Below are 20,053 nucleotides of genomic sequence, written 5' to 3' on the forward strand. Positions count from 1 at the left end.
TACTACTTACATTATTTATGTGTAAATTATTTTTCCTTCATTGTTTATAGACATTCTGACTTGGTATAGAATGATTAGTTGACTTTTTTCTTTCAGTACTTCTAAAATATTATCCTACTGTCTTCTTATCTGCATTGTTTCTTTTTTTCAACTTAAATTCAGTTAGCCAAGGTATAGCAATCATTAGTTTTTGACGTATAATGTTCAATGATTCATTAGTTGAGTGTATCACCCAGTGCTCATCATATCATGTGCCTTCTTTAATGCCCATCACCCAGTTATGTCAACCCCCCACCCACGTCCCTTTCCACAACCCTCTGTTACTCTTATCTTTGGTCGTTTGTATATAATGTATTTTTCCCACTCCTAACTGCTTTTAAGATTTTTTCTTTACACTCATTTTGAGCAATTAGATTATTATGTAGCATGATATAATTTTCTTCGTGTTTCTTGTTCTGAGGGTTTGCTCAGTTTCCCGGGTCTGTTCTGTAGGTTTACAGCTTACATGAAATTTTTAAAACTTGAACATAATTTCTTCAATTTTTTTTTTCCCCAAGGCCCCTCCTTTGGAGACTCCAGCTGTACATATGGTTGGCCACTGAACTTGTCCAACTCACTGATGCTTCATTTTTGTTAATTGTATTTTCTCTGTGTTTTCCATTGGATGTTAGCTGTTATTAATTTCAAATTTATTAAATCTTCTGCAATGTCTAATCTGTCATTGTTCTCATACATAGTATTTTCCTCAGAGTTCCTGGTTTTTTGTTTCTATATACTCAATTTGGGTTTTTAAAAATATCTTTTACTTAACTTTTTGAACATATGGAATACTAATATAGTAACTGTGTTAACTCTGATAATAACATCCGTCAGCTATGGGTCTGTTTTGATCAACTGATTTAGCTTCTTCTTATGGGTTGTATTTTCCTGCTGCTTTGAATTTCTTACAACATTTTACTGGATATTGGACCTTGTAAATTTCAATGTTGAATGTTGACTATTTTTGTATTTTTGTGACTATTTTTACACTTTATTCTGAAATGCAGCTGATTTACTCAGATACACTTTTATCTTTCTTAGCTGGTAGGCAGATTTGACAGGAAGAGTGAGAGTAGTACTCGGTTTAGAATTAATTATCACCCACTGCTGAGACAAGATTCTTCTGTGTACTTTACAACTGTGATTTTTGAACTTTCAATTTGACTGATGAGAACAGATATTATTGACAATTCTATATGAGTGGTGTACACTGTAATTCTCATTCTCTTGGTGGACTTAGACTCAATAACTTTCTTCAAACATAGCCTAGTTACTAGTTACCACTTTACTGAATACATAAGAGAGTCTTCTACAGGTATGTCCTCTAGTATACAAGCCTGTGAACCCTAGCTCTATTGGTCTCTCTGAACTCTCAGTTCAATGTCCTCAATTCAGGCAATCAGCCAGAATCTGTCTCATTCGCATTCCCTGTGCTACGACCTTAAAACTCTGCTAAGGCAGTAAGCTGGAGGAATTGCAGGGCTCATCTTGAATGTTTCTCATCTCATGTACCACTGTCCTTCAGTGACTGATTCCAATATCTTGAAAACCACTGTTTCAATTTTGTCAAATTTTTGGTTGTTTTGGTAGGAGAGGAAATCTGTTATCCCATCCTGGCTGGAAGTGAAAGCCCAGAACAATTTCCAAATATAAATTTAGAATGAAGCCAAAGGGTCTTACTTTATATTATAAATCATTTGAAAAAGTACCTATAGTTCAAAATAATTTTAGATTATTATATTCTGATTTATAAACTATATATTTGAACAATTTTAGGTCTACAGAATAATTGAGCATAGAGTTACCATATACCTCTTTCTCCTTCAACACACAGTTTCAGCAATTAGTAGTAAGTTGCCTTAGTGTGGTACATTTTTTCACAATTGATCTTATATCAGTTATTACATCAGTATTCTATATGTTCAAAAGATTAAATAGAAATTTTTAAGGTTTTATTTATTTATCTGACAGAGAGAACAGAAACGGGGGGAGGGGCAGAGGAAAAGGGAGAAGCAGACTTCCTGCAGAGCAAGAAGCCCAATGTGGGACTCGATCCCAGAACCCTGGGATCATGACTGAACTGAAGACAGATGCTTAACTGACTGAGCCATCCAGGCACCCCCAGAAGATATTTTTTAAAAAGCCCAAATCAAATATGCAATTTTGCCGATAATTTTGCCTTTTCCAGAATGTCTTATAGTTGGAATCATATAATATGTAACCTCCATACTGTCTCTCTCACTTAGCAAGATATACATCTAAGGTTCTTCCATGTCTTTTTGTGGCTTGATAGCTCATTTTATCACTGAATAATATTCTGTGTATGGTGTACTATAGTTTATCTATTCAACGGCCGAAAGGTACGTTGATTGTTTCCAATTTTAGTGATTATGAATGAAGATGCTATTAACATTCACTGACGGGTTTTTGTGTGAACGTAAGTTTCCAATTCCTTTGAGTAAATACCAGAAAGCACAATTGCTGAATTGTATGGAAAAGCTATGTGTAGCGATGTGAGAAACTGCCAAACTGGTAAAGTGACTTACCATTTTATATTTCCAGTAGCAGCAAATGTGAGTCTTTTTTACTTCACATCCTTGCTAGCATTTGGTTTTGTCAGTTTCTTGGATTTCAGCCATTTCAACAGATGTGTAGTGGCATCTCATTGTTGTTTTAAGTCGCAGGTCCTTGAGGGCATATAATACTGAACGTATGTTCATGTGCTTATCAGCACCTGCACATCTTCCTTAGTGAGGTGAAGGTTCAGACCTTTTGGCCATTTGCAATTGAGTTGTTTCTCTGTAAACTGATGAGTTTTAAGAGTTCTTTAAATATTTTAGATATGTCCTGTATCAAATAGGTATTTTTCTCCCAATTTGTGCGTCTTTTAATTCTATTAACAGTGTCTTTCACAGAGTAAGATTTTAATTTTAATGACATTTAACATATCTTTTTTTTTTTCTTTCATACTTCCTTTTTTGGTATTGTATCTGAAATATCATCACAAAAACCAAGGTTATCTAGATTTTATCCTATTTTATCTTCCAGAAGTTTTATAGTTTGGTGTTTATATCTAAGTCTATCATCCATTTTTAGTTAGTTTGGATTTAATTTTTGTGAAGCATGTAAGTCTGTCTCTAGAATTTTTTTCTTTTTTTTCTTTTCTTCTTCTTCTTCTGCTTCTTTTTTTTTTTTTTTTGCATGTACATGTTCAGTTTTTCTAGTATCATTTGCTGAAAAGATTATTCTTTTTTATTATTTTTTATTATTTTATTTATTTATTTTATTATTCTTGGTTGCAGTCCAAGATGATGACATAGGGACCTCCAGAACTGACCTCCTCCCAAGGACACAAAATCTATAGCCACACAGAGAAATTCCACTGAAAAGAATCCAAAACGAGCTGAATCCCTCCTACCCATTGGGCAAGTGAGAAAATTCCATCACCCACACTGAAACAGGGAGGAAAACCTGAGACATACTTTTACCATAATCCCTTCCCCAGGCACAGTGCCTGATATTCAGGAAGGACCACCCAACTAGCAACCTCTCCCTAAGGAGTGAAGAGTATGGACCCCACATCTATTGCGACAACTTTTAAGACTCACACCAAGTGGTAGGCACCCAAAACACTTAGCTCCAAAAGCCAATGGGGCTTGCATCCACAGATCCATGAGATTGTGGCAAAGAAGAAACATTCAATGGTCTCTGCAGACTCACCATGGCTATCCCCGCCCCCCACCCCCCAGGGCTCAGCACAGAAAGAGAACGCAAAAAAATGCTCATCTCTATCTTTGCCTGAAAGAGGTCTATCTGCATAATTTAAAAGTCACCACTTGAGGGCCAGGCTTCTAATTTAACATGTATTCAGGGGCCGATCACAATGCCCCTAGCAGAGTTCCACAGTACTGTAGCAAACAAAGAAACAGTTCTTTTCCTTTTTTTTTCTTCTTCTTCTTTTTTTTTTTTTTTTTAAGATTTTATTTGTTTATTTGACACAGAGAGAGAGAGAGAGATGGCTCTATCCCAGGACCCGGGATCATGACCAGAGCCGAAGGCAGATGCCTAAGGACTGAGACACCCAGGCCCTTCCAAGAAACAGTTCTTAACCAGCTATTTCCACAGGGCTCAGTGCAGAGGGAGCAAGAAAAAATACCCATCTTTCACATTTTCCCTGAAAGAGGCCTATTTGAGTATTTTTAAAAGGAGCTGTCTGAGGGTCAGGTTTCTAATTTAGAAGGCCTGTTGGGGTTGACTGCAATCCTCCCCAGAGATCAGGGAAACAGTTAGACATAACGTTTGCCTTCTCATTTCAGCTCACTCCAAATTGCCAGTGTCTCCCTAGAAGCAGCTTCTACCTATACTGGCATCCCCGTTTTTGTGGCTGCCACCCAAAGGATGTGTCCCAGGATTGTATGGCTCTCATAACCAAAAGGTGTTGCACTGAGGAGTCCCCACAGGACCATAGCAGACAAAGAAGCAGTCATTAATGTGCACAGAACTACCCTCCTGCAGCTATACACTCAAACCCAGCAAAGAGGGAACGGGCAAAAAAAAAAGCACAACTCCTAGTTTCTCCCTGGAAGAGTCTAAACTAACTCTTTCTTAACACTGCTGAGGGTCCAGCTTCCAATTAGCCTAAATCTAGGTACTGACTGTTATTCTCCCCTTTGGGACACTGAGAGGTCTAGCACATTCTCAACTAATGGAACCCACAAAGAACAAAGAAGGTAATTTGGACAATCACAAAAGTTTGAGAGAAAACCAAGAGTCCAGGCTTGGCTGAATGAAAAGTTTCATGTAATTATAATTACAGGTGAGATTATAGATAAGGGTTATCTGGTTATAGATAAGGTTTATCTGGTTAATATAGTTATTAAAAATAAACATAACTACAAGAATTTGTTAAAGGACACACAGGTATAAAGATATAAATTGTGACATCAAAAACATAAAATGTAGGGAAGGAATAAAAAATTAGAGCTTTGGGGGCACCTAGGTGGCTCAGTGGGTTAAAGCCTCTGCCTTAGGCTCAGGTCATGATCTCGGGGTCCTGAGATGGAGCCCCGCATCGGGCTCTCTGCTCAGTGGGAAGCCTGCTTCCCCCTGCCTCCACTCTCTCTGCCTGCCTCTCTGCCTACTTGTGATCTCTCTGTCAAATAAACAAAATCTTTAAAAAAAAAATTAGAGCTTTAGTATGTGTTCAAGGTTAAGCTGAGCTCAACAATGACCATTAAAAATATATTTTATGTAGACATCATGGTAACCAGAAACACAAAATCTATAGTAGACACACAAAAGATATAGAGAAAGGAATCTGAGCGTACCACTGCAGAAAATCATCAAACCACAAGGAGGAAAGTAAGAGAAGACAAAAGGAAATAGGAACTACAAAGAGCCAGAAAACAATTAACAAAATGGCAACAAGTACATATCTATCAATAATTACTTTAAATGTAATGGATGAGATTCTCCAATCTAAAGACATAGAATGACTGAATAGATAAAAACAAAACAAAACAATAGTGATCTATAAACTGCCTACAAGGGACTCACTTCATATGTAAGGACACACACAGACTGAAAGTAGAGAGATGAAAAGGATTCCATGCAAATAGAAGCCAAAAGAAAGCTGGGGTAGACAATAAACTGTAATGAGAGGCAAATATCATTTCATAATGAAAAAGAACCAATCCAGTGAGAGAATATAACATTTGCAAATATTTATTTATCTAACAGAGGAACATCTAAATATGTAAAGCAAATTTTAGCAGACCTAGAGGGAAAAACAGATAGCAATACAATTATAGTAGGGGACTTAAACACCCTACTTTCAACAAGGATAGATCATCCAGACAGAAAATTGGTAAAGAAACATTAGACTTAAACTACACATTGGATCTGATGGACCTACAAACATTTACACAACACTGCATCCCCAGCAGGAGAGTACATATTCTTCTCAAGTACATGTGGAACAGTGTCCAGAATAGATCACATAGTAGCCCACAAAACAAGCCTTATTACATTTAAGAAGAGTGAAATCATATCAAGCATCTTTTTCAACAATAGTATGGAACTAGAAATCGATTTCAAGAAGAAAATTGGAAAATTCACAAATATGTGGAGGTTTAAAAACATGCTACTGAACAACCAATAGTTTAAAGGAGAAATCAAGAGATATTTAAAAAATACCTTGAGATAAATAAAAATAGAAGTGTAACATACCAAAATCTATGGGATGCAGCAAAAGAAATTCTGAGTGAAGGTCACACCAATAAATGCCTACATTATGAAAAAAGAAAGATCTCAAATAAACAACCTAATTTTATACTTCAAGGAACTACGAAAACAACAAACTAAGCCCAAAGTTAGCAGAAGGAAACAACAAAGATCAGAACAGAAATAAATGAAATAAAGACTAAAAAAGCAATAGAAAAGATCTATGGTTTTTGAAAAGGTAAATGAAATAGACAAACTTTCAGCTAGACTTGCCAAGAAAAAAAAAGAGGACTCAAACAAATGAAATTATGAATGAAAAAGGAGACATCACAGATGACACAACACAAATACAAAAGATCTTAAGTGATGACTACGAACAATTACATGCCAACAAATTTTTCTTTCTTGCTTTCATCCTTCTGTCTTTTTTCTTCTTTCTTTTTCATTTTTTTTCTCTCTCTCTCTCTTTCTTTTTTTTTTTTTTGCCCTACTCTGGTTTTATTATTTTATGAGATTCTATTTTTTCTCATGTTAGAATGGAATTATACTTTTTATTTTTATTTTTAAAGATTTATTTGAGAGAGGGTGTGTGTGTGCATGAGCAGGGGGAGTGGCAGAGGGAAAGAGAGAGCCCTCAAGCTGACTGCCTTGCAAACAGAGAGCCTGACAGGAGGTTCAGTCCCACCAAGATCATGACCTGAGCCGAAATCAAGTCAGATGCTCAGCCAACTGAGCCACCAGGGGCCACAACAATTATATTTCTTAAAAATGTTTTAGGAGTTTCCATAGGATTCCCAGTATATAAGCAGGTTACGTTTACTTTCAAATAACACAATACCACTTCATGGGTAGTGAAGGTACCTTGTCAGAAAATATTCTCAATTCCTCCTTTCTCTTTTATAAGATTTCTCTCATCTATTTCACTATCCATAGACTTTAAACACTTAACATCTTATCACCATTGTTATTTTGAACACAAGTCTTCAATTATACCAATTAAAAATAAAAAATGAAATATTATCCCTTCATTTATTCATTCTCTGGTATTGTTTCTTCATGCAAACTCAAATTTCTGACTCATATCATTTTTCTTTTTTCTGAAGAACTCCTTTAAACATTTCTTGCAAAGTAAGTTACTTGCAAAGCATGTTTCTTTGTTCCTTTAGGTGGATTCAAATTTCTGACTCATACCATCTTTCTTTTTTCTGAAGAACTTCCTTAAACATTTCTGGCAAAGCATGTTTACAATTCATGTGGTTTTTTTGTTTGTTTTTGTTTATCTGAGAATATATTTATTTTGCTATTTTTGAAGGACAATTTCATTGCACATAGCATTCTAGGTTAATGATTTTTTTTCAGTCCTTTAAATATTTCATTTCACTGTCTTCTTTTTTGTATGGTTTGTAAGATTAGTCTGAAATAAATAATCCTCAATCCTCTATCAGTGAGGTTTTGTTTCTTCTGGCTTCTTTCAGGATTTTGTCATTGTTTCCTGATTCTACAGGTTAAATATAAAATGCCTAGTTGTAATTTTTTTTTCCCTGCATGGTGTTGTTCTCTGAGCTTCCTGGATCAGTAGTTTGGTGTTTGTTAATTCTGGACAATTCTCAGCCATTATTACTCCCTTCTTCTGTTCCTCTCTTGTCCTTCTCTTTCTGGTGTTTGTTTTGTTATTGGTTTAACCTTTGTAATTGCTACAGTTCTTGGACATTCTGTTCATTTGGGGTTTTATTTTTTTCATCTTTTTCTCTGTATTTTTCGGTTTAAGAAGTTTCTATTGACATATCTTCACAGTCACTGATACTTTCCTCAGTTTTCTCCAGTCTACTGATGGGCCCATGAAAGGGTTTCTTCATTTCTCTTATGGTTTTTGCTTTCTGAAATTTACCTCTGATTTTTTCTTGAATTTCTATTTCTCTTAGTATCTATTTTTGCTTTCATGTTGCCCACTTTTCCCCATTAGAACCCTTGGCATATTAATCATAGTTATTTTATGTTCCCAGTCCGATCATTCCCAAACCTGTGCCATACCTGAGTCTGGGTCTGATGCATGTTGTGCTTTTTCAGTTTGTATGTTTTCTTGCCCTTAGAATACCTTGTAATGTGTTTGTTAAAAGTCAGGCATTATGCATCATGTTAACAAAAACAAAGGTAAACTGGTCTTTTAATAAGAGGTTTTTATGTTTCTCTGTCTAGGAGTTAGGCTTTGTTTAAAGTTTGCTGTAGCTAGGTGGCAAAGGCCTTGGTTTCCCATGGTATTCTCATTCTGTCTTCCTAGTTGTCTTTGCGTTTCCCTAGAATCTTTTTATGAAACAGAGTGAGCCTTCCAGCTCTCTCAGTTGTGCTTCTCTGTTATAATACTGGGGATCTACTGGTGTGGCGGTAAGATATTGCTGAGGGAAAGTGCTCTATAATCTTACATTTAAATCTTGGATTTTGGGGGCACCTGGGTGGCTCAGTAGGTTAAGCCTCTGCTTTCAGCTCAGGTCATGGTCTCAGGGTCCTGGGATCGAGCCCAGCATGGGACTCTCTGTTCAGCGGGCAGCCTGCATCCCCCTCTCTCTCTGCCTGCCTCTCTGCTACTTGTGATCTCTCTGTCAAATAAATAAATAAAATAAAATAAAATAAAATAAAATCTTGGATTTTGTGTCTCTTTCCACCCCAATGTGCCTGAGTCTCTAAGCTGTGACCTTCAGTTTTTCTTAGCCCTTTTTCTCCCTTCCCTTATGTTAGACAGGAAGGTTAGAGAAGGATTGACTTGTCTGATTACCCTCCTTTTTAAAGTTTGGCAGGGGAAACTCTGGTAAAGTAGTTTCTTACAGGGTAAGGCTTCTGTTACAGACAGTAGACTTCTCTTGGGCATATTTCAAATGGTTATTTTCCCTCTTCTCCTGCCCAAACACAAGAGGATTTTCTTTCAGTTTCCACTCTGAGAACCTGGTAAAGCACCTGGATGTTTAGAGTCATGAGAGTGTGTGGGGTCCTCCTACCACTGAGTCCCCAGTAGATTTTAACTCTCAAGTTACTCCATGTTCTACCTCCAGCAAATGATCAAGTGCTGTTTAATATTCAGTTCCAATGGCTTCTGCTCCTAGCAAACTATAACTCTCCCTATTTGCCTATCTCTCCACTTTGGGCCACAGCAGTTTGCCCAGTCTGTCCTCTACTGTTGATTTTTTTTATTTGTTTGATTTTTTATTTTATTTGTTGTTTTATCCTTATTGTGAGGATGGGAGCGATGACTTACAAGCTCTTTACATACTGGAGTAGAAACTATAAGTCCTCTTGTTCTTTATTGTTTTTCACAACACTTACTAATATAAAAACAATCTTAGTGTGCAGACCATACAAAGACAGGAAATAAAGATATAGGTATCTAAACTATATGTATATATACTTACTTTTCTACTTCAAGCTGACATTTTGCCATGATACTTAAAATATGTAAGTGTTATAAGAGGTCCTTTTCTTCTCTCCCTTTATAGTTGTCAGATGTATGACATCTACAACCTTTGAAAAACTACACCAGACAATGTTATACTTCTCTTTCAGTAGTTATATATATTTTAAACGTAAGATGAAAAGTTAGTCTACTTACTAGTATATTTATCACTTGTTTTATTCTTCCTCTATCCTCTAGGTTCTCCTCTAGGATTATTTTGCTTCAGACTGAAAAAATACCTAATAATTTCTTTTAGAGTTAATAACAAATTTTATGAGTTATCCTTCACCTGAGAATATCTTTATTTCATTTTCATTCTTGAAGGCTCTTTTCACTGGATAATGATTTATAAGTCAATGTTTATTTTGGGGGGCGGGGAGTTGTCTTTCAGCATTCTAAAGCTACTATTTTACTCTCTTCTGAACCCAAGGTTTCTGAAGAGATATTCATAGTCATTTGTATTATTGCTTATATCAATATTGATTTTTTTAATCCATTTGTCTATTTTTTTAATTTTATTTTTTCCGTGTTCCAAGATTCATAGTTTATGCACCACACCCAGTGCTCCATGCAATATGTGCCCTCCTTAATACCCACCACCAGGCTCACCTAACCCCACCTTCCCTTCAAAACCCTCAGTTTGTTTCTTAATATTGTTTTAACATTCTTATTTGATAATGATGATCTCTGGATCCCCTGTGGTCTGTCCTATTGTCTGTTTTGTCTGATAATTTTGGGTATTATCTTTTTTTTTAGAGTGTTGGTTTTTTCTGCAGCTAGTTAAAGAGTGCTAGATGACCAAATTAATCCAATTAGAGACCAAATTAACTCCTGGATAGGCTGTAGTACTTCTGGAAGGCCCTTACTCTCTGGTCTTAGCCTTACAGAGATATCGGAGAACAAATAGTATTCATCACAGTTCCTCTTCCCAGTGTATGCTAAACTCACTCTCATCTACAGAGTATCACAGTACTGCTAGATTTTTCCTCTACTTTTTCTAAGATTCCTGCTTGATTTCAGCCTCTTACATTCATAATTCAGCACATGTACTGAATGAAAACCCAACAGAGTGTTGTGTCATTTGTCTCTCTCTCTCTCTCTCTTCTCTCTGATATCCTGCTCTATTTTTCTGTCTCTAGGTTGAAGCATCTGTCACAAATGTGTGCTGATTTTTTGTCATCTAACTAGATGCTTTTGCCCAGACCTTTGCCCAAATTCTTAGCTTCTTCTCAATGTTGAGAGTTAGCAAATACCTCTAAAGTATCCAAATGCAAGAAGTTGCTTCTCTTCTTAAGGGTCTGCCTTAGTCCAAAATTTTGGCCTTTGAATTTCTATTTGCCTAAACAATCCTCTGATACCTTGAGACAAATCTTTTAAACTTGATTCAGTTTTGTATAGTTGTTCTCCGTGGGAGCATTGGTCTGCCACAAATTACTCCATTGTGGGGAGCAATGAAACTCTTATTTTTTTTTTAACTTATTTTACTTGCTCTGTCCTTGGGTTTTCTATTCAAATCCTGTTCTGCTGTGTTTAATATCAACCTCTGCCAAGTTCTTTGAATTTTTGGTTAAAGGAGATATTACTTATACATACTTTCAGCTGTACTTCAGTTCTATTCTTTGGTATCTATAAAAAGGCATATCTACCAATTCAGGAACACAAGGTAAGGCTTTGTACAGACAGTATTGTCTTTTAGTTGTCAGCCACTTAAATACAGAATATTACTTCTTGGTTCGGAATCATTTCAATGCCTTTTTTTTCTTTAGTACTTTATGCATAAACAGCCATGTCACAAGCTACCATCATGATATTTCTGCCCTTAATATGAAAGGTAAAAGTGTGCTTTATATTTATTTTACGTGTTGAATAATTCTAAGAATGGCATAAACTTATAGGGTTACTAGATAATTATTAACTAACTGAGAAATACATTGTTGATTTGAATGTAAATATCCAATCTGCAAAATAATATTTACCCGGAATAATCTTCATTGATCCCAGCAAGCGGTACTGGAGCACAGTTTATAAAAATTACAAACCCAAAGAACATAAGTGATACAGCAGATGTAACCATTATAAATCTCATAAGGGCTTTACAAGACATGTGTAACGTGGAAACAATGATACCTCCCAGAAGCTCGCCAAGCCCACCTGCTGGAAGTAAAACAAATCCTAAAAAAAAGGAGGAGGAGAAGAAAACAGTTTAAAAAAAATTAGCTGAAAATAGTACAGAACATTCATACGTTGATACAATCCCCCTGCTCTAAACATACATCAAATATAGATTGAAATAAAAAGACAATGAAAACTTAAAGGCATGATAAACATCTCAACAAACCTGAACCTTAAGAGAAGTACAAATTTGGGAGTAGGACTAAACCTACAGGCCTAGTGGAATGATGGAGAAATTTTGCTCCTATGTGGTAACGGCATCTAAGGTAAACCCAGGACTTAATCCACGCAAAACAGAAGATAAAAACTGTCTTATTCAGAGCTATTATTGGATAGTTGTCTGGATTTATACTTTACAGCAAGAGACACGCCCATGACAAGAGTTCAGTAACAGAAACTTACTACCAGAAATTTAACTAAGCCACCCACTGATTCTATGAATGGGTGTGCAATATTAACAATCTCACAATAAACTGAGATTTCAGAATAGTCACTATGAGAAATAGTTTTCTTTTCAATCAAGCATAAAGGATTAGATAGAGGCAAACAGGAGGAGGAAAAAGAAAGAGGGAGAAGAAGACATATAATTAGAAGATAGTCATATGAAAGTAGCACAGTAAATGCAAACATTGCTGTGATTTCCTTTGCTCCAAACATAAAGAAGTGGTAGATTTAGATAAGAATATAGCAAGAGAAATACAAGGCAAAAAAAAAAAAAGAAAAAGTTCCACCAACATCAGATTAAATTTATTATCTTTGAAGGTCTGCGGGAGACTTGTAAGTAAGTAATTTTAGAATGTTCAAAAAGATAAATGAAAGTTTAACTTCCATAAAAAGAAGAAATAAAAAGATAAAGGAATGAAATAAGAGCAGATGAATAAAAAGTAATAAACCTGGATATTTAAAACTTTTAATTCCTAAAATAAAAACTAAAGTCCCAGACCAGAGACATTTGAAAAGTTAATAAGTTGGAAGAGAACATTGTATAATTCATGCACTATGTAATATTTAAAAAAAAGAAGAGTGAAAGGAGAATAACCAAGATAAGCAGTTAAAGGACAATAAGTACAGTAGAGAAATATGATAAACATTACCCAGTTGAACAAGATCAAATTCAAAAGTAGTAAACCATGGTGACAGTATGCACCCTTGATATGAGTTGATGAAAATGCCACTTTACTTCTGTGATCCTCCCTCTAAAACCCATAACTTCTGTCTAATCACAGGTGGAAAAAAATCAGTCAATTCCCAGTTAAGGAACATTCTAAAAAATACCTGACCAGCACTCCTCAAAACTGTCAAGATCATAAAAAACAGTGGAAGACTTAGAACCTGCCAAACCCAATAGAAACCTAAGAGATATGATAACTAAATATGATGTATCCTGAATGAAATCTTGGGATAGAAAAAAGGACATTGTGTAAAAGCAAAGGAAATAAAAATGAGATACTGACTTCAGTTAGTATTGACATTGGCTCATTAATTATAACAAAACTACTATATTAATGTAAGATGTTAATAAAAGGGGAAATGAGGTATGCAGTGTATGAGAGCTGTCTGTACTACCTCCAAATTTTTTTTGTAAGTTTAATAAGAAAGTAACTTAAAAAAAAAAAAAAGACAACAGAGTAAGAGGCACTACAAAATGCTTTACTGAACTTGTGAGAAGTATAATGGAATAAATTCTGGGGAATTATTTCCCCAGAAATAATACATGAACAATTGAAACTGAGAATAAGAAATTTCCACCATTAAAAAAAGATATTAGTTCTGGGAATAAAAGAACACTCCAACTACTGAGAACGATTAAGAGTAAATAATTGAATCTATCCTAAGGTATACAGAAGTAAGGTAAGAAAACTTCATATCATCAAGAATAAAGAGAAATTGTAAAAATCTGCCAAACAGCATGTTACTTGCAAAAGAATAATTATACCTAATTCATAAATGATAAAATTATCTAGACATGATATGAGCATATGCACTCACTCTTGAAGAGTGGGGCTAGTTAACTATCTCAGTGGGTAGTTAAAACCTCCTGAACTAGACTAGACATGAACACATGCACTCACTCTTGAAGAGTGGGGCTAGTGGACTACCAGTGGATTGTTAAAATCTCCTGAACAGGGCGCCTGGGTGGCTCAGTGGGTTAAGCCGCTGCCTTCGGCTCAGGTCATGATCTCAGGGTCCTGGGATTGAGTCCCGCATCGGGCTCTCTGCTCGGCAGGGAGCCTGCTTCCCTCTCTCTCTCTCTCTGCCTGCCTCTCTGTCTACTTGTGATCTCTCTCTGTCAAATAAATAAATAAAATCTTTAAAAAAAAAAAAATCTCCTAACCAAAACAAAAGGGATAAAATGAAAAAAAGAAATGAGTCTATTGAGAGAGAACAAGATAGTAGGGGGGAAAAGAAGCAGATTGAAAGGTAATAAACAAGGAAATGTAAGTAAGAAGTTAAAAGTTACTTAAAAATGTCAGAATCCAGGGATGCCTGGGTGGCTCAGTGGGTTAAGCCACTGTCTTTGGCTCAGGTCATGATCTCAGGGTCCTGGGATCGAGCCCTGCATCGGGCTCCCTCTCTGCCTACTTGTGATCTCTCTCTCTGTCAAATAAATAAATAAAATCTTAAAAAAAAAAAAAGTCAGAATACCCAAGTTAATAAGTTGGAAATGGATAAAGCTTAACTATTAAAAAGACAGATAATTAAATTGGGTATTTTCAAAGGAAAGTCTGAAAATAAAATATTTAAAAAAATGCCATGAAATGTAGTTCATAAACCTATATATACTTAACATTGCATAAATAAATTTTGTTAAAATTGCCCAGAAAATTAAAAATCCATAAGCAAAGTATTTGGACTCAGCTTTCTCATAAACAAAGACTCAGTTTACAACATTACTAAAGATATGGAAACTATTACTCGATGTGAATAGTTATTTAAAAAGAAAAGCAAACCATATATTTAAAAACTAAAAATCTCTTCTCAATAAGACATGACTTAAGGGGCACCTGAGTGGCTCAGTGGGTTAAACCTCTGCCTTCAGCTCAGGTCATGATCTCAGGGTCCTGGGATCAAGCCCCACATCAGGTTCTCTGCTCAGCAGGGAGCCTGCTTCCCCCTCTCTCTCTGCCTGCCTCTCTGCCTATTTGTGATCTCGCTCTCTCTCTCTCTGTCAAATAAATTAAAAAATAAAATCTTAAAAAAACAAAAAAAGTAAGATGTGACTTAAATAAAAATATGATGAGAATCATAACTTTAAAAATACTTAGAACAGAAAAATAATGAAAATTACACCTAAATGTATGAGATACTATTAAGGAAAATCTATAAATAATTATATCACCATGATAAGGTTGTTAGGAGAGTTACATGAGCCCATATTTAATCGCTTAGGAAAGTGTTCAGGCACAAAGTAAACATATGAATGTTTGATAAAAGGTAGACATTCACAAATAAATTCATTAGAAAGCAAAAAAAAAAACTACAAATAAATAGAGGAGGGGCAATATTTATCAAGAAAATTGTGAGAAATGGAACTGAATCAGGACACTTCAAAGGGTGAAAAGTAAGCCTGAAAGTAAGGAAGTAAAAAAGAGGCAAGCCGCATTTTACCCCAGAATCTCAGAAATGAAGGGCAATAGGTACCACCACAAGCAGGAATGAGATAAAGGAAAAACAAGGGGAACAGATGGCAGTCTATATAAAATGTTTGAGCTCCAAGTCCTATCCCCATCCCCAAGCCATATAACTAACCCAGGAAAAGGCCCTTGGTTTATCCAGCTTGAACCCAACAACTACAGATTTGGGAAAACCACAAACATCTGTGAGCACAAAACTGAGAACTCCACTCAGCTAGGAAAACATTGCCTGTCAGGCTATTGCCCTAGGTGATAAGAAAATACTGGGCACAGGGAGTTCAACAATTAAATGGCTAGCTCTTTAAAGTCTACCCCAAAAGGAAACAAGACAATTGGAAATTCAACCAATGCACAGAACTTCAACTCTGTAAAGATTTTATTGATGTACAGAAAAGTACACAAATCACAATTGTAGATGCCAATGACTTTTCAAAGTGACTGTTCTTATGAAACTACCACCCAGATCAAAAATCTAACACTGCCAGAAGATCAAAGGCTCTTTTATGCACTTACAGGATTTTATAAAATATGGATCATAAAGTATGTATACATTAAGACTTCTTTGTTTGTATGATGTTTGAAAAATTCACTCATGTTTTTATACATGACAACAGATGATGCCTTCTCATTGCTGAACAGCATTCTAAAATACTCAAACACCACAACTTATTCACTGTGATATTGTGAATAATGGTGCAACTTTAAAAATTCGTGTACTTGTCTTTTTGTAAATATTTGCACTTCCTCTAGGTATATCCTTAAGAGAGGAATTTATGTTTGGTATGTAACATGGAGTAGAATTCCTGAAGGAGGGAATATGTATAAGTTCAGCTTTTCATGATACTACCAAACAGATATAAAATGGTTAAACCAATTTACTTTCACTAGTAGTGAATGAAATGCTACCACTCCACATCCATGCCAACATGCATATCCCTTTTTTCATTTTAGCCATTGTGGTGAATGAATAGTAGTATTGTGTTGTGGTTTTCATATGCATTTCCCTAAAAACCAGTAGAGGTGAACCCACTTTCATATGAATATTAGCCAAGGGATAGCATCTTCTATCGAATACTTTTTCAAGTCTCTTGTCCATTTTTATTGAATTACCTGCCTGCTTGTGCTCTTTTTCTCTCTCATACAAATAAATAAAATCTTTCTTAAAAAATTAAAGCTACATTGTTGAGGGCATGCCCATGTATAATTGTTTCATTTACCTCACTGCTGTCACTATAAATGATCTCTTCACAACAACTAATGCCTCTTGCTTTGAGAATACTAATTTAAAATTACTATAGTTATACCACCTTTTCTTCTGGCTAGCATTCACATAGTAGAACTTTTCCTACCCTTTGACTTTCAACCTTTTCATGTCATCATATTTAAGGAGTGCCTCTTACAAGTAACATACTAGATTGTCTGGTTAATCTGACAATCATTATTTATATGTTAGATAATTACTGTCATATATACTGGGCAGCAATTCTCCATGTAGCTCAGGTTTCTGCATATCTAGCAAGCAGAATCGCTGACCGATCTTTGTCCTATCTCTTCAAAGATATTTGCACAGTGAACAAACAGCCTTGGGTAATAGAGATAGTGTTCTCAATAACAGAAGGCAAATTTGCTTATAGTTCTAGAAAACAGAGATTATGTTCCTCCTGGAAATAAGAGAAGATACATTTACTGTCAAGTACAGTAAAGAAAATGTCTTCTTCTGGATCAAAAGATAAGCATGATTACTGTCTATTATAAGATTTATGTTCCTCCAGAGTTGTCCCCACATTCACTAACTAACTCATTTACACTGTGCCCTGGACTCCCAGATTTCGATGGATCCACCCTTCCCAGCCACATTTGCCTCTATCCCAGTGTCTGCAGAAGTCTTCCCCCAGAAGACTGGTGCAAACCTTGCCAACACCATACCTCCCAACACACATGTTTTAAGGGCCTCAGTCCCAGCAGCAGCAGGAGTGGGCCCTGTGGAAGCCCAAGGTATACCTTGTTAAAACTGTGTGCCCCACCCCAGCTGGGGACTTAACACTGCCCACAACAGGTAAAGAGAGCCTCTTCAGTTAGATGGACTGAAGGAAAAAGCAACCAGGACACAAGAGCTGGGCACAAGCAACACACATAGGAGACACCCCTGAAGTGCCAGCTTCTGGTGAACAGAAGACTCTGCACTGCAGAGCACTACAGGACCTCTTCTTCATAAGGAGACATAGCTCCCTAACAAAGAGAAATAGACACAGAGGGTTAGACAAAATGAGGAGACAGAGGAATATGTCCCAAATAACATAACAGGACTAAACAAAACCACAGCAAGAGATCTAAGTGAAACAGATATAAGTAGTATGCCTGATAGAGAAGTCAAAGTAGTGATCATAAAGATACTCACTGGACTTGAGAAAAGAGTGGAGAATATCAATGAGACCCTTAAAAAAGAGATAGAAAACACAAAAAAGATTAAGATTCTCTCTCTCTCCCTCTGCCCCCTCCCCACCTCTCTCTTTCAAAAAAAAAAAAAAAGCATTTATATGTTGCCTACAAGAGACACATTTCAGACACATTTAAAGATGTTCACCATCACTCACCATCAAGGAAATGTAAATTAAAACCACAACCAGATATCACCTCATACCTGTCAGAATGGCTAGAATCAAAATAAGTGCTGACAAAGATGTGGAGGAAAAGGAACCCTTGTACACTGTTGGTGGGAATGCAAACTGATACAACCACCATGGAAAACTGTAGGGAAGTCCTCAAAAAATTAAAAATAGAATTATTTTATGATCAAGTAATTTCTCTACCAGGACTATTTCCAAAGAATACAAAAGCACTAATTTGGAGGGATATATGCCTCCCTATGTTTACTGCAGCATTATTTACAAAGCCAAATTATAGAAGCAGTCAAAGTGTCCACTAATAGATGGACGAATGGATAAAGACAACGTGGAATACATATACAATGCAATAAAAGAATGCAGTCTTGCCATTCACAACAGTATGGATGGTCCTAGAGGTTATAATCCTGAGCAAAATAAGTCATTCAGAGAAAACAAATACCGAATGAGTCCACTTATATGTGGAATTTAAGAAACAAAACAAATGAAAAAAAAAAGAGGGGGACAAACAAAAAGCCAGACTCTAAATACAGATGACAAGCTGGTGGTTGCCACAGGGAAGGTGGGTTGGGGAGTAGCTAAAATAAAGAAGATTAAGAGTACACTCATTGTGATGAGCATTGATGAGCACTGAGTGATATATAGTAATATATAGCATGGAAAAATAATAAAATGAATTAAGATAAATGAAACTTCAGCAAATGATATTACTCCTACTTTATGCTTATTTCAAATATTTCATAAAAACATATAAGAAAATTTTATATAAAAACTTCAAAATGAGTATAATGAGCAGAAAAGGTCTACCTGCAATTTTAGTTGCTATAGAGCGTGTTAATGAAAACTGATTTTCTATATACAAAGGCAAATATTCAGAAGCTCCAATAAAAACAAAAGATCCAGAAGCTTTAGCCAGAGCTAGGCATATTAATATTGGATTCTTCAACAGAACCTAAAATAGAAATGTTATACACAAATCATTTCATTTTGTTAGGTAAACAAAAATAGATTTATTCACTCACATGTTAATAACCAATCAGCAAAAATTTTACCTTTCCGAATCTAAACTAAACATATATATAAATCAAAATCTGCAGTTCACCAATATATAATATATAATAATATACTATTAAAGACATGTAGTATTTGTACCATTTTTATTCATTTGACCTCCATACCACCTATAATTTTTATTTGAGATCCTGGCAGTTTTCTACAAAAATAAGGAAATTTCTACAAAAATTAAGGAAAAATAGATATCATTAACCAGGTGTCTAGAATGTTCCTTTACTTTAGTTAATCTATTTCTTTCCTTAAGAAATCTTTTCACCTAACTAAAAAACAAAATGAAGATAATTTAAGCAACACACAAGGAAAATTACTAGTATTACTATTAAGATTCTATAACATTTTACTCCTGGGTATTCCACATACAGTGAAGCCATGTAAATTCTGCATTTGTTTTTAAAGATTTTATTTATTTATTTGGCAGATCACAAGTAGGCAGAGAAGCAGGCAGAGAGAGAGGAGGAAGCAGGGTCCTTGCTGAGCAGAGAGCCTGATGCGGGGCTCGATTCCAGGACCCTGAGATCATGACCCGAGCCGAAGGCAGAGGCTTTAACCCACTGAGCCACCCAGGTGCCCAAATTCTGCATTTTTTGAACTTACTCAGAAGCCTCAGGAGGATGTATAGTACTATTATACTATACATAGTAATTAACATGATAATAATTAACATTAAAATATAAACTTTCAAACTGATTTCTGTATTTCTTATATATACTTATCTTTGAAAAATTTCAGTGGCATTTTGTTTATATATTGTTAAATTAATTTTTTTTCTAGTCGTAAACACCATTTTAAAAAATCTAAACATATTCTCTATATTAATCTAATTCATCTTCTGAGTGCTATCTAAA

General features: G+C 35.5%; 1 protein-coding gene across 1 annotated transcript in view; it reads right to left on the reverse strand.

Moving 5' to 3' along the window:
- Positions 1 to 20,053, reverse strand: part of LOC111148425 (solute carrier organic anion transporter family member 6A1) — a 109,710-nt gene that overhangs the window by 64,069 nt on the left and 25,588 nt on the right. Inside the window, exons 7-8 of the mRNA XM_022504951.1 lie at positions 18,942 to 19,086; positions 11,680 to 11,875 (exon numbers count right to left, since the gene is read on the reverse strand). Of these exons, the coding sequence (XP_022360659.1) occupies positions 11,680 to 11,875; positions 18,942 to 19,086 (341 nt within the window). The remainder of the gene's footprint in view (positions 1 to 11,679; positions 11,876 to 18,941; positions 19,087 to 20,053) is intronic.

Source organism: Enhydra lutris, unplaced genomic scaffold (assembly GCF_002288905.1).
Source record: "Enhydra lutris kenyoni isolate GAN:26980312 unplaced genomic scaffold, ASM228890v2 scaffoldscaffold19, whole genome shotgun sequence".
Classification (NCBI taxonomy): domain Eukaryota; kingdom Metazoa; phylum Chordata; class Mammalia; order Carnivora; family Mustelidae; genus Enhydra; species Enhydra lutris.